The 12,025-nt window shown below is 36.5% G+C and overlaps 1 protein-coding gene across 7 annotated transcripts in view; it reads left to right on the top strand.

Moving 5' to 3' along the window:
- RAPGEF6 (Rap guanine nucleotide exchange factor 6) overlaps positions 1-12,025 on the top strand; it is a 263,794-nt gene that overhangs the window by 128,778 nt on the left and 122,991 nt on the right. For all 7 annotated transcript variants that reach the window (XM_006166893.3, XM_006166895.3, XM_006166894.3 and 4 more), the window contains one exon: positions 2,584-2,715. In XM_006166893.3, the coding sequence (XP_006166955.1) occupies positions 2,584-2,715 (132 nt within the window). The remainder of the gene's footprint in view (positions 1-2,583; positions 2,716-12,025) is intronic.

Genomic DNA, 12,025 nt, shown 5'->3' on the forward strand with positions numbered 1-12,025 from the left:
TTATACTCATGTGAATAACCTCTTTGATCTTCTTAACTGTAGGAATCTTGAAGTACGTCATAATTCCTACCTCTGACATGCCAACAAGACATCTGAAATTTTAAAACTTTCCGTCTTTGCCTTACTATCTACTTAATTTCTGAGTGAGATTCTTTTTCTTTGTATCTGAATAATAGAAACTGAGAAGAATCTTAAAACTATCATAGACCCCCCCATCAGTATTTTTGCATTATTGTAATCAGTTATCGTTAGCACATTGATTTTTTTTTGCTGCCTTTTCTAATATACATATTAGCACTATAAAGCATGGCTTTACCTTATTCCGTAGGTTTTTATATATAGCATTTTAATTTTAGTTTTGTTTAAATATTTTCTTCTTTCTAATATGACTGCATTGGAAATTTTTCTCTGTATATATATTGAATTACTAAACTGAACAAAATATAGCCAGTGAGTTGTATGACTTTTATATTTTTAAAGTGTTGTTTTAAAAAGACAAAAGTGTACAGTAGACACTGTGGATGGTCTGCAAAGTCTAAAGTATATACTCTGGCTCTTTATAGAAATTTTTTGCCAATCCCTGGTATATAATAAACTCAGTTATTTTAGCTCAGTTATTTGAATGTTCTCCCTTGGTTTCTAGACTTCATTTCTCTTAGTTTTCATCAGTGCTTTCTTGTTTCCTTATATAGGTCTGGTTTTATTTGAATGGTAGGTATTCTGTATGCAAATTTTTAAAAATAATTTAAGGACTGGGTTTTTTTTCCTACAGTAAGTATTTGTGTTTGCTTCCAACAGTCAAATGGAAGTTCTAGCACTCCTGCATAACCTTAATTCATTATCTGTCAATGAGATAATTCTAAAATCAGCATTAGTTTACTTTTGGGTCACACTCCTAAAATGTCATTTACTCTCCAGGTTCCCAGTCCAATGATGGCCTTTCAGCCAGTGGTGATCAGAAGTCCTCTCAGCCTATTGGCTTTCTATTTAGAAATCAGAAAATTTTCTTAGGAGAAAAGCAACCTCTAAGACCAGATACTCTGTGTTCATTTTCCAGATGTTCTATTTGTCTTGGTTATCACATTCTTATGAATTTACCTAACCCCCCAAAATCAGAAGGGAAAGATTGTGATATAGTGTTTTGGATCGTAATTTTTATAATTGCAGTAATTTTAGAGTATATGTAACTTACACTGTGTGTGTCTTTAACTTCTGGTCTCCAATAGCAAGTTTCAGAGAAATTACTTAGAAAATTGTATAACCGTACCCCCTGTGTAAAACTTTTAAGTAGAGTGGAGTATAGGGATTCGTTTCTTGTCTTAAATCCCGTAGCATTTTTTGGTGAGAGAGGTTGTTTTAAGATATAAAATAGATTGTACAACCTGGATTCCTGATGAGAGTGTGACCACATTAAAGTTGAAGCAGTAGTCCTTCCTTCTTGTTTCTTATATCCTTGTACCCAGCATGGATATGCATTGTTGTTTGGTTACTAATAAATTTTTTAATATCTAAATATAAACTAATACAGTATTAAGTGTAAAAATGCTTACAGAATTTTGGGAATATTGAATGTAGTCAGTTCATTGCTTCTTTTTGCTCTTACTATTAGGTATTACACTTTAATTCAAGATACTGCTATTTTATTCTGGTATGAGCCACTGTTTTGTATTAGCGATGTGCTTGAGTAGACACATATGTGTAGATGCATACATGCTTTAGTAGAATTCCTGTCCTTTGCAGTGGATACAGTTGGTCTTTTTATTTGAGGACAAAGAAGGGTCATGTTTTTCCTCCAAAATACCATGAGTTATGGCAATCTTTCCTGAAAAGTATTCTATGGGATTACCACTGTAGAATTGCCTAATTGTTTCAGAGTACCATTTGATTCTTATCATTTTAAAAGATTTTTGCGAAGGATGAAGAATTGAGCTTAGAAATGAGATTGTATTATAATGTACTTAGAATAGAATGTTTTATATTCTGGGTTACAGAAATTACAATGTGTTAAAAATTTAATGCCCTTTTTTTTTTTTTTTTTTTTTTTTTTTTAATTACCAGAGGTGGTAGAGAAATAGAAAGCAACCTCCCACCCCCATACAGTGGGACATGGTTATGCCACAATCCCTTTTTTCCTTTTCTCCATCCCAGGAAGATTTTGAGTGCACACACAGCTGGTGTGTTTCTTAAGCCACTGTGGCTGGGTTTCAAACCACAGGTAGCCATGAGATCTGGCTTCCTACATATAGCACATAACCACTGTGCTGTGGGGCTGGCCCTCAAGAACTCATAATGGTAAAACCTGGGGTTTAGGTGGTGGCAGAGAAGTAAAATGGCAGCCCTGTACTAGGTAATCCCACGTAAGAGTCTTCCTGGTTCACATCCAAGATCTTCTTGAGTATGCTGGACATACATTGCCCATGATTTGGAGCTGGCAGAAGGCTGGAGATAGATTATGGCATCAAGACCCTGTTGGGATGCACACACACTATTTCTCTGTCTCTCTCGTTCATAGAAGAAATAAATAAACTTGAAAGAAGATACAATCTGACATTTGGAATAACTTAAATTAATTTTCTTCTTTAGCTTCCAGCTGATCTTACCAAGATGCACCTTACAGACAACCCTCATCCACAAGTGACTCATGTGTCTTCTAGTCAGTCTGGTTGTAGCATTGCCAGTGACTCCGGGAGCAGCAGTTTGTCTGATATCTATCAGGTAGTACCTTAGAGTTTTTGTGCTGTACTTATGGCTTTTTATTCTGCCAAGTATTTTGTTTTTGTGCCCTCTCTAGTCACGTTATCTTTTATACAGTATGAAATTCAAGCATAAGATCTTTGGGTAATACATTTTATATACTGTTTGAAATTTGGAAGCTTAATTAACAAAGTGATATATTTTTAGATGAATTGAGTATGGTTCAATACTCTAAGGATATAATGTTCTCTTTTATTTCCTTTACCCAGGTGAATCCATATTAATATATAATGCTTGCTTTGGTTAAAAAACAAAAATTTCATAAAATAATTGAATTTAAATATATTCAATATTGAAAAGCTGTTTTTTTATTATAATTCACTAGATCTTTATGAGTATAAATCACAGGAAAAAACTAGAGTTGCTTTTGTATTGTAAAGCTTATATTGTTCTATTAACACATGGATGAAGTTGCAAATTAAATAGTATATTTATGGACTTCTCCATTTTTAAAACCCCAGTAGAAACAACTGTAAACCTACTGAGCTTTTCACTGACCTTGTGATCAGGAGAGAAGGTTCTGAGAAGACCCATAAAGTGAGAATCCTCACTCAGCCCTATTAGATTGAATCCAAGTTAAGATCAGGCCAGTGCAGTGTTTCAGGATCTTGATAGTGAAACTACTTTTTTTTTTTTTTTTTTTGAGAGGTTTTCGTTATAAGGCGTGTGCACTCACCAGACAGAGAGAGACAGAGAAACAGAAAGCGAGAAATCACCCCCCAGGGGGGATGGTCACACTGCAATCCCTTCTCCATTCTCCTCTCGGGATCTTGGGCATGCACGCACACGCACCCAGCGTGAGTTTTAAGCCACCGGGTCCGGGACGCAAACTGCGGTCGACTACGTGGGAGTCCAGCAACATAGCCATTACGCTAACTGCTGGTTCCCGATAGTGGAACTTCTATGATGTCTCCTTTAGCATAAGGTGTGTGAGGCAGTTCCCTTGGTATGGTGCACTTTTTTTTCCCTTCAAAAAACATTGGGGGGCTGTTAGGTAGTACAGAGGTTAGAGTCTAGATCCCACATAGCCAGCTAAGCAATTTGAGTCCCAGACTGGCGATTTAAAAAGTCACACCGGGCATGTCTGTGTGCATTGCCAAAACCCTGATGGGAGAATGGAGAAGGGCTTGTGGCATGGCCATCCCCCCGGAAGGTGATTTGTGTTCTCTCTCTGGCAAGTACACCTACCCTATAGCAAAACTACCCCCAAAAATGTTTAAAAAATAAATAATTTTATAGCAGTTCTTTTTTTTAATTTTTAAAAAACAATTTTATTGTAATTCTTTTTCTTTTTTTAATTTCTGATAACTTATTTATGTTTAATTGTATATTTTTTTCCGGTACAATTTGGATTTTCCAAAGCTGTGATACTTTATGTCATTGACCCCAGTAGTTAATTTTGTTAGAGACCATGGGTATAGAACATAAAATACTTTGTTGTTGTTGTTGTTGTTGTTGTTGTTGCCACTAATTACATGTGCAAGACAGACAGACCTAGGGAGGGAAGAAGCACCTCCTAATGGAGCATGGTATTCTGCAATTTCTTCTCCTCTTGTCCTTCCTTTGGGGATTTGGGACACACACACACATGAGTCCAGCATGTTTTTCAAGCTATTAGGGACAGGATTCTAACTACATTCAGCCGTTAGGACCTGGTTCCCTCCCTTAAACACTAGGCCTGGCCCCATGCCTAAATGACTAGAGAATACATGAGATTGAGAGTTGGTTTGTTCAGGCAGTTAAATGTACTGTCTATTCCAGGGCTATCTAAGAGAAATTTAGCGTGAACTACGTAATTTCCTTAGTATCTGGGTTTTTTTTTTTTTTTAAGTAAATTCAAACTGATAAAATTAATTTTAGTACTATATTGCATCATTTGGAAAAGTCATAACATACTTTTCTATGTTTTTCTATGTAAAAATATGTCACAATTTTTCCAGTGACCCAATATTTTATTTGGAACATTATTTCCAAACATTGTAATTTCAACATGTGATCAGTGTTTTAACATTATGAATGAGTTACTTTGCCTTCTTATATTAAGTCTTTAAAAGACAAGGTTTAATTTTATAGCACATCTCAATTCATTCCAGTAGCCTGTATGACTAGTCTGTGTCACAGAACCATTGTTACTTGGGGGAACCATTTTAGCCTGTCATTCTACTGAGGTACCCAGACAGATATTTGAGAAAATCAGCCTTCCTCTATGAAGGGAAGTTTGTAAGCAGATACAATATGAACAAAAGATAGCTTCCATTTTTTGGTTTTATGTGTGGCTTTTATCAACACAAATCATTGTTGTGGCCATCTTATAAAGGATCTTCTAAAAGTTTGTGGAAGATGCATATTATAAGAAAGCTTATTCATAGATTTTTTAAAATGTTTTGCATAAAATAAATTCATACTTTAATTCTATTTTTCCATGAATTGTTTGAAGCCCCTTATATATCTCCTTATTTGCCATTTTATAGTAGACAAAATTGGGATTTTTTTTTTTTTAAGAAAGTTAATAATGCACTGGCTCTTTTTTTTTAAAAGAGAATTATCTGTTCAACTTTATTTATTATTATTTCTAAAATTTGACCAGAGAGAAACAAAGAGGGAGAAAGTGAGAAAGCAAGCCACCAGCTTCAAGACTTGAACTGTGGTGAGCCATGTGGAAGTCCAGCACCTTAACCACCATGCCACCTGCTGGTCCCAAATAATGCACTGGCTCTTAAGCCACTTACTGTGTTCATGTAGCATTCTGCTCCTCCCCAAAAGAGGACTCACAGCTAAAAATCAGAGTAGAACTGTGACTTCTCTGGACTTTTTTTTCCTGGAAAAGAACCTTGAGGGAGCTTGACCTCAATGATCAGTAAAGTTCAGGAATGTGTCTATACTGTTCCTTCAGGATAAGTGGGGATTTCTGGACCTTCCTAGAAGAAAAACTGTACATGGGTAGTGTACATTTGACACGTGTTGAGAAACTATTGGAACCTGGTCTTGCTGGGATGTTTCATTTCTAAGCCATATCGATCACTTTTTGGGAATAAGGAGCAGAGCGCTGGATAATTGGAAGAAGAGGGACACTGGGGAAGACCAGTGCTTCACTCTGAACTAGATGGTGGCCTGCACACAGTTTTAGATCTTTAAAAAGATGCTGGGGGAGTTTCTGAAGAGCTATACTGATATGAGCAACTACAGGTTACCCAACTGCTGGCTGTCCCTCCTGAGACTGGAGCGGGAGTATATTGACTGGTGCTGGTTGGAGGTCTTCTATAGCAGGACCATAGCCTTATATGACTCTCCTGTTTCCAACCTTCAGTATGTCTTCCTTAGTAGCATTCTCTACAACTCATTCTATCTTACAAGAAACTTGTTTTAAGATTGGACAGACCATGGACAAGTATCACGGCCAGCTATCCTGTGTATTATATTATTTTGGGTTTTAATACCTGAGAAGCCTGAAAGCTGCCAATGGCTCTCCTCCCTCAGTGATCACATTCAGCACTAAGTCAATTAATTGTATGTGTGTGTGTGTGTTCCATGTTAACTGATAAGTAAAGTAATTTATATATAATAAAATGTATCCTCTTCAGTATAGCCTACCTTAAGATAATAGAACATTTCCATCACCTCAGGAAAAAACCCTTATGCTTTTCTGCACTCTGTCTCCTCTCCAGACCCCGGTCCCTTGGCAACCGCCAGTCTGTTTTTTGCCTATAGGGATTTGCATTTTCTAATTACATAGTTTTTTGTTTTTAAGAGGTTTTGCGTGCACTCACCAGAAAGACAGAGAGAGACAGAGAAACAGAAAGTGAGAAATCACCCCCCACAAGGGATGACCGTGCCGCAATCCCTTCTCCTCCATTCTCCTCTTGGGATCTTGGGCATGCACGCACACGCGCCCAGCATGAGTTTAAGCCACCGGGTCCAGGACTCGAACCACAGTTGACTACATGGGAGTCCAGCAACATAGCCATTACGCCAACTGCTGGTCCCAATTTTTGTGTTTTTTTTTTTTTTTTTAAAGATGTTGCAGTGCACTTATAAATTAGCCAGGGATATACAAGTGAGTGTTAGGGACCAGCAGATGGTGTAATTGGTATGTAACTGGACTCCCACATAGTCGACCACAGTTCGAGTCCCAGACCTGGCAGCTTAAAACTCACGCCAGGCTTGTGTGCGTGCATGCCTAAGATCCAGAGAGGACAATGGAGGAAAAGGGATTGCATCATGGCCATCCCCTCTGTGGGGAGATGGGATGTCACACTTTCTATCTCTCTATCTCTATCTCTCCAGCGAGTGTACGCACCCTGTAGCAAAAATCTCTCTTAGGAAAAAAGGTGAGTTTTAATAAATTTAGGAAGAGTGGACAATTAAAAGGAACAAAAATACTAAGATTATAGAACCAAAACAGGAACTCTGAGACTTAAAAGAGAAAATTGTGCTAATACTTCAGTCAGATATGCAAAAATGTAAGAAAAATTTTAAGAGTAGCCAAGGGAGATAAAAATTCTCAAATTTGGACTTCTGGTTAACTTTAAGACAATAGCCAAAAGATAGAAACAACACAGATTTTAAAACAAAAACCAGCCAACAAAGATAAAAACGAGGTAAAAAAAACCTCAGTCTAAAAATAAATATATACGCATACATTTGTATACATAGAATATAAATCTGAATTTAAGAATACCAGTTGGTAATAGTGTTTTTCTACTGGCAGTAGATTTGTGGGTAGTTTTTATTAAATTTTATAAACTAGCATTGTTATTTCTATATTTAACAGTCTTAATGAAGATGTACATGCAATGTATAGTTAAAAATGAAACTTGAAACAAACTGTGGAAAAATATTAAAGGAGTAATTACTACAGATTAAAGGACTAAACATCACCATCATCATCATCATAACAGATTGTTAAAATATACCCTCCCAAAAGTGAGATTTGGAGATCTGTCTTTTAAAAAATTTCATAGATGGGACCAGCAGTTGGCGTAATGGACTCCCACGTAGTCTACCGTGGTTCGAGTCCTGGACCTGGTGGCTTGAACTCGTGCCAGGCATGCATGCATGAGTGCCTGGGATCCCGAGAGGAGAATAGAGGAGAAGGGATTGTGGTGTGGCCATCCCCCCTGGGGGGTGATTTCTTGCTTTCTGTCTCTCTGTCTGTGTCTTTCTGGCAAGTGCATGCACCCTATAGCAGAAAACCTCTCAAGAAAAAAAAAATTTCCATAGATAAGGTAAATAATATTACCCAACCAAATTTCATGTGTGTTTGCTGTGTTTCCAGTAAGTGCCCCAGAACTGAAAAGTGTTAAATATCAATACTGGATCCTTGGTTTTTCCTTTGACTTCAGGCTGCCTGTAATAAGAGTCCCTGTTAAAACTGTAAATATGCCCTTTAGTTACAAGTGTACATTACCAGTGTATATCCCTTAACCAGACATAAGTTGAAGTAATTAGTTTGGCTATCTGAATTTCAGCATTTAAGAGAGTTTTTAAGGGGCGACAGGTGGCATGGTGGTTAAGGTGCTAGATTTCCATATGGCCAAATGCAGTTTGAGCCCCAGACCTGGCGGCTTGCTTTCTTGCTTTCCCCTTCTCTCGCTCTCTTTGCCTCTTTGGTGAGATTTTAAAAATAAATAATAATAACAAATAACATTAAATAATGAAATAATTTTTAAAAATGTTTTTAAATGAACACATAGCCTGTCCCTATAAAAAAAAGCCTTGAGAAATTATGCAAGTAGTTTTTCTGTTTTATTTATTTAATTTTTTGAGAAGTTTTTTGCCTTAGGGTTCATGTGCTCTGGAGAGAGACAGAGACAGAAATTCCTAACAGCAGTTCTTTTATTGATTGAGTGATTGAATTAATTGCTATAGGGCACGTGCGCTTGCCAGAGAGAGAGGGAAAGAAAGGAAGCAAGGAGAAGTCACCTTCCAGGTGATGAGGCATGCCACAGTCTCATCTCCAGTCTCCTCCTGGGGTTTTGGGGGCACACATACACACACGTCTGGCATGCTTTTCAAGCCTCCTGGTCAATTGTGTGGAAGCTATGCCTTAATCACCATGTCATCTACTGGCCCCTAACAGCAGTCCTGAACACAGAAACATTTGCACCTTTTTTTTTTTTTTTTTTTTTTTTTTTTTTTGTGGCCAAATGTGTGGCTGCACTCCTTTACAGTTCTTCCTCGAGAGTTGATGGATCTTCTGATTTAAAAATAAAAACCGTTGGCATTCAAAGAAACTTCAGAATAAAACATTTACCATAGCCAGAAAAACAAACAAAAAAAAGCCCCCACAAGTAATGGTTCTGATTCACGTATGTTTCTAATCAGTTTAGCTTAAAATTTAGCTAAAAATATGGCATTATGATGTTAGAATGTTCTTGGATAGACTATTTCATGCATCTTTGAAGAGTGCTCAAGAAAGTGAGTGCTTCTTTCTAATTCCTTTTTCTATTCGTTTCGGTCTTTTCTGAGAACTAGAAAATAGTGAAGTATTGACTCTTGAACAAAAGGACTTGTCTTCTCATTAACTCATTCCTAATCAGAAGCACACATTCATCCCTCATGTTTTTTATCTTCTGTGTAGGAAGTAAATATGTTATAAAAATCGTAGCTTCAGTACCAATATCTCCAGATCTTTGATGCCATATTACCATTGGTATTTCAGTTTGTTACCTTACCTAACCTTGCTCTGCCACATTTTTCTCTTCCATCTGTCTTTATCTGTTAAAAATGTCATCTGCGGGACTGGCCGGTGGCATGGTAGTTAAGGGCGCTGGACTCCCAGATGGCCGACTGTGGTTCGAGTTCCAGACCTGGTAGCTTGCTTTCTCGCCCCCACATTAGCGCACACAGGCGCTTGCTCGCACTCTCTCTCTTCCCCCTCTCACCCTCACTCTCGTCAAATTTAAATAAATAAATAAAATTAATTAAAATAAATAATTCTTTTTAAAAAAAGAATATCATTCCTGTCCTAGTCAAAACCTCTTATCTTACTGTTTTTTGACCATTAGTCTTTTAAACTCCCTCTTAAAGTAAATTGCTAGAATGTTGAGACTTAATAAATTGCTCCTCTATTTAAAGTGTTAATACCTCATTGTAACCTAAATTACACTCTTCACTCCAAATTCCAAGCATTTTACCTCTAACCAAGATATGCAGTCTGCTTTTATAATCCACTATTCTCCTACTTAACACATTTTATATTGTGTTCCATGACAAATATACACATGTTGTTTTCTGAGCAGTTTTGCCTTTTCCTAGCCTTTTGTTTTACCTCATCTACCTGTAGCTTCTACATTAAATTTTCACATTGTCTCCCATGTTTTTCCAAGAAGAAGAGATTTCTCTTTCCTTCAAACCCCACAACAGCTTTTTCTGGATCATGTCACTTTTAACTCTATTGCACTTACTTGTGAACTTATTACTGTTCCTCAGCAGGACAAATGTTTAGAGAGCAGAACGTATATCTCACTTTTTTATCTCGTACTGAAGTAAAACAGTTGGCACTTAGGAAGTAATCTAGTTTTTGTTTGTTTGTTTGTTTTTTACTTGAATCATATTTGAAAGTAGAAACCAATATTGATTGGTTCCAAGGAAAATGCAGAAAATCTCTGGTAACTAAAGACAAAAGAGGCTTTACTTTGCCTACCTGCTCTGTTGTAGAGATTTTGGAATGGGCCAGTCTGGATTGTATGCTGTTGAATGATGAATTTCACAGAGTACTTGATCTGTACAGGAAGACAGAAAAGAAAATAAGGACTAAATGATCTGTGAGATAGATTAAATGAAATGCAGAAAAAAGAAGTGCTGAAGATCTTAAAGTTCTGGTTTAATTGTCCTAAATTGAAAATGTGGTTTTGTGCGCTTATATAACTCTTAATTCTAACTTATAGTTCCCCTCGTTGAAGCTTCATGTTTATCTAGATGCAAACAGGAAAAGGATATCCTCTCGTGGGTTATTTGAGGAAGGCCAACTCATCAAAAAATTACCTCAGACTGTCTGCTTCATCAAATTATATATATGCACAGAAACACATTCAGATGGCAGGAAAGGAAAATCACAAGTTTAATTTTTATCTTACTAGTCCTGTCATCAATATACTTTTTTCCCTGGACTTATTTGTCATAATCTTTCTAAAGGCTTGCTATTTTCCTGATGATAAGGTAAAGTAGAAAGGCTTAATCTGTGTACTATACATTAATAAATATGGAGTATCTTTTCACCCACATTATTAGTACTACCTTTTGATTTTGTCACACAGGTCTCTAAGGTGCTATTAATTTTTTCTTTGGCTTATAGTTTTTATTTTCTTACTGAGATTTCCCATTTTTCTTCTTCTGTTTGTGGCTTTTTTTTTTTTTTTATTTCTTGAAGTTATTTGTAATAAATGTTATAAGTTCTTGTCTACTAAGTTTCTCATCTCTGCTGTTCCTGGATCTCTTTGTATTGATGTTTTTTCATCCTTGTTAGAGAAGTCACATTTCTCTGCTTCACATATTTAGTGAGTTTTCATTGTATGCTAGACATTGTGGATACTATATATTTTTTAATATTTAGTACTAGAAAATTACATTTCTACTGAGAAACTGCATCTTCATAAGTATCCTGTAATGACTTCTAATCCTCATGATCATATCTACTTTCATCAAGGACTTAGGCCTTAAGACACGACATGGTTCTTTTAATTAATTTATTTATTTTTAGAGGTTTTTGCCTTAAGGCATGTGCACTCTCCAGAGAGAGGAAGATAGTGAGAGGGAAAGTGAGAAATCATCCCCCAGGAGGGATGGCTATGCCATAGTCCCTTCTTTTCCATTCTCCTCATAGGCTCTTAGGCAGATATATAAATGTGCCTGGCATGATTTTCAAGCCACCAGGTCCGGGACTCGAACCATGGTCACCCATGTGGAAGTCCAGTGATGTAACCACTATGCCATCTTCAGGTCCCTGTGTTATTTTTTAATGTAACTTTTTTTTTTATTTCACAGCATGTTTTTGGCCAATCTTATTTTTTCACTCTTATTTTACTATTTTCATTTTGATAATTCTTATTTTGTTTTATTGTAACCTTATCCTCTTGTATATTTTTAAATTTTAAGTTTAATAAATTTTCTTAAGTAATTTTACTTTTTATACTACTTTGACCACAGTACAATTATAAGAAGGCAGTTATAGGCCAGACCCCAAGGTCTGGAGGTTTAAGAGTTGGATCCCACATAGGCTTCCACACAGTTTGAATCCCAGCCCTAACACCTTAAAAAAAAAAAAAAAAAA

Source organism: Tupaia chinensis, unplaced genomic scaffold (genome assembly GCF_000334495.1).
Source record: "Tupaia chinensis unplaced genomic scaffold, TupChi_1.0 Scaffold144346_1, whole genome shotgun sequence".
NCBI classification, from domain to species: Eukaryota; Metazoa; Chordata; class Mammalia; order Scandentia; family Tupaiidae; genus Tupaia; species Tupaia belangeri.